The sequence below is a fragment of the Nannospalax galili genome, unplaced genomic scaffold (assembly GCF_000622305.1).
Source record: "Nannospalax galili isolate Female #2095 unplaced genomic scaffold, S.galili_v1.0 scaffold1892, whole genome shotgun sequence".
NCBI classification, from domain to species: domain Eukaryota; kingdom Metazoa; phylum Chordata; class Mammalia; order Rodentia; family Spalacidae; genus Nannospalax; species Nannospalax galili.
In genome coordinates this window covers 438154-441626 of record NW_008331144.1, presented here as the reverse complement: position 1 = coordinate 441626, position 3473 = coordinate 438154, and the positions used below count along the sequence as shown (strand labels likewise).

At 50.9% G+C, this 3473-nt stretch overlaps 1 protein-coding gene across 1 annotated transcript; it reads left to right on the top strand.

The window, feature by feature from the left end:
• Positions 1-633: 633 nt before the first annotated feature.
• On the top strand, positions 634-2889 carry LOC108490218. The gene is made up of 2 exons (XM_017795670.2): positions 634-648; positions 1147-2889. The coding sequence occupies exon 2, from the start codon at positions 1177-1179 to the stop codon at positions 2479-2481; it is 1305 nt and encodes a 434-aa protein (XP_017651159.1). The 5' UTR covers positions 634-648; positions 1147-1176; the 3' UTR covers positions 2482-2889.
• The last annotated feature ends 584 nt before the right edge of the window (positions 2890-3473 follow it).

Below are 3473 nucleotides of genomic sequence, written 5' to 3'. Positions count from 1 at the left end.
ATGTATTGAAAAAACCTAGGCGCCATGAGGCCACCTGATAGGAATGCCTGACAAGAGGTCAAGCATTGAGAAACTAGCTTATCAGAAAAACAGGACGTAGTGGTCAAGCCATCTGCATCTGGCAATCCCCAGGGCTCGATACCAGGAAATCAGGAAATAACATCTGTACCATAAGTCACCCACCCAGAATTTAGCAACTTAACTTCCTCATGCTTTATACTCGTTTGAATGGGCCAATAACCATGCTTCTGCTTCTGTACCCCGCTTCTGCTCTATAAAAGTGCCAAAACCCAGCATGGGGGCACGCAAGTCCTCCGAGGAGACTTTGTGCCCACAGGTACCTGTGTACTAAATAAACCTCTTGCTGTTGCAACCCGAAGGCTGACTTGTCCTCAGTGGTTTCACTCTTACACTGTAACTAACAGATAAAAATCTTTTAGAATGTATTAACAGCAGACCACCAGCTCTCACCAATCCAAAAGCTAAGAATGTCATCAGATAACATCTGAGACCTATAGTAAGAACACTCCTGCTTTGCTATGACCAAGGCTTACTTGTCCTCAGTGGTTTCACTCTTACATTTGGAGGTTCCACTGAGATCTGTTGGACAAGAGGGGACCACCGGGGCAACTCGAGCCTTGCGGGGAGGTGAGTCGGCTGGCTAACTGTTGTCTGTGTACTTGTTTGCTCGTGGTTCGCGCAGCATCTGTGGGACCCCTTCGGAACTTCTGGGCAGTGCAAGTGCTGGACTGACGAGTCCATGAGCTTTGCCTACTGACCTGGGGGATGCTCCAGGATCAGTGAGACCCCCTCTGTAGTTTTTTGTGGGTCTAATCTGGGCAGGGGCACCTCCCTGCCATCAGTATCTGAAATTCTCCTCTTCGCGCTGCGTGTCTGTCTGTGTGTCAGTAGAGTCTGTTGTTCATTGTTGATCGTTGTTTGAACCAAAGCTTTGAAATGGGACAAGGATTAACTACCCCTTTGAGTTTGACTTTAGATCATTGGAAGGAGGTGAAAACTCGTGCCCACAACCAGTTTGTGGAGATCAAGAAGCATAGATGGATTACTTTTTGTTCCTCAGAATGGCCAACCTTTAACTTAGGTCGGCCCCACGATGGGACATTTGATTCTGATGTTATTTTACAGATCAAAGCAAAAATCTTCTCTCCTGGACCGATGGGACACCCGGACCAAGTGGCCTATATAGTCACTTGGGAAAATCTCTCCCTTGACCCACCACCGTGGGTGACTCCTTTTCTCAGTCCTTCACGAAGAATCCCCCTCCCCTCTGCCCCTAACCCGGACCCTTCGACCGTCTCCCTGTATCCTGTTGTGGTGAAACCAAAGCCTGTTTTACCCCCTGATGAGAGTGTTCCTGCTGATCTGCTGAGTGAGAATCCCCCTCCCTACCCCCCTCCTCCGCAGGCCGCTGCGGCTGTTCCAGACGACGCCCAAGCAGAGGGACCGGAGGTCGCTCCCTCCCCCATCGCGGGGCGACTCAGAGACAGGAGAGGACAAGGAGATTCCTCACACATCCTGCCCCTCCGACTCGCAGGAGGGGAAGGAAACCAGTTACAGTATTGGCCCTTCTCCGCTTCAGACCTGTATAACTGGAAAACTCATAACCCGTCCTTTTCCCAAGACCCGCAGGCCCTAACAGCCCTGATAGAATCTATCCTCCTTACCCACCAACCCACGTGGGACGATTGCCAACAGCTCCTGCAGGTCCTCCTAACTACGGAGGAAAAGCAGAGAGTCATTCTGGAAGCCCGAAAGCATGTCCCGGGGGCAGACGGGAGACCAACCCAACTGCCAAACGAGATCGAGGCTGCCTTTCCCCTCACCAGACCTGCTTGGGATTTCAACAAGGCTGAAGGTAGGGAACACCTACGTCTTTATTGCCAGGTGCTTGTAGCAGGCCTCCAAGGGGCAGGGAGATGCCCCACCAATTTGGCCAAGGTAAGGTCAGTGACACAGGGAGCAGACGAGCCGCCCACTGTGTTTCTAGAAAGACTTAAAGAGGCATATCGGAGGTACACTCCCTTTGATCCAGACAGCCCCGATCAGGAAGTAAGTGTTTCCATGTCTTTCATATGGCAATCAGCTCCTGATATTAGGAGTAAACTCCAAAGAATGGAGAATTTACAGGGGCAAGGTCTTAGGGACCTCTTAAGGGAGGCAGAGAGGATCTTTAACAAAAGGGAAACACCAGAGGAGAAAGAAGAAAGACAAAAAAGAGAGGCAGAAGATAGAGAGGCAGTGAGAGATCGAAAGCGAAATAAAGAATTAAGTAGAATCCTGGCCACAGTAGTGAGAAAAGAAAATGAAGTCAGAATAGAAAGGGGGGGAGATCGAGGGCGTGTCTGGTTAGAAAAAGACCAGTGCGCCTACTGCAAGGAAAGAGGACACTGGGTAAAGAACTGCCCCAAGAAAAAGAAAAAACAGCAAGAAGAAAAAGCTGAGATCCTCAACCTCGATTAGGGAGGTCGGGGCCAGGAACCCCCACCTGAGCCCAGGGTAACTCTTCATGTGGGGGGACAGCCAGTCACCTTCATGGTAGACACTGGGGCGCAACATTCCGTCCTCACCCAAACGACTGGCCCGCTTAGTAAAAAGACAATATGGGTAGAAGGGGCTACTGGAGCAAAGCGTTACCGCTGGACTACAGGCCGGAAAGTCCAGCTCGCCTCAGGGACCGTGACTCATACCTTTTTACATGTACCAGACTGTCCCTACCCTTTGTTAGGAAGAGATCTACTAACCAAGCTTGGAGCACACATTTATTTTGAAAGAAAAGGGGCTAGAATCACAGATTCCACAGGAGCACCGATACAGGTACTTACCCTCCGACTAGAGGATGAATACAGATTACATTGTGCCCCCCTTCCTGTCCAGGAGGGCATGGATCGGTGGTTGTCCAAATATCCAGACGCTTGGGCAGAAACAGGAGGAATGGGGCTGGCCATCCATCAGCCACCCCTAATCATTGAACTGAAGGCCACCGCGGCCCCAGTAGCTGTCAAACAATATCCCATGGCGACCGAGGCTCGCCAAGGAATTAGGCCGCATATCAAAAGACTATTAGAACAAGGGATATTAATCCCATGTCGGTCGGCCTGGAACACCCCCCTGCTGCCTGTCAAGAAACCTGGGAGCGGGGACTATAGGCCGGTACAGGACTTGAGAGAAATAAACAAACGGGTGGAGGACATCCATCCCACAGTCCCCAATCCTTATAACTTGTTGAGCACTCTGCCTCCTAGCCACACCTGGTATACTGTGTTGAACCTGAAAGATGCCTTCTTCTGTCTGAAACTGCACCACCAGAGTCAGCCCCTGTTCGCCTTCGAGTGGAAGGACCCTGATCTGGGGATTTCCGGTCAGCTTACTTGGACACGGCTGCCACAGGGATTCAAGAACAGCCCCACCCTCTTTGATGAGGCCCTGCACCAAGATCTGACTGCCTTCAGGAC

Bases quoted from the DNA above. Each gene is read 5' to 3' on its own strand.
- LOC108490218 (XM_017795670.2), top strand. From the start codon at position 1,177: ATGGGACACCCGGACCAAGTGGCCTATATAGTCACTTGGGAAAATCTC.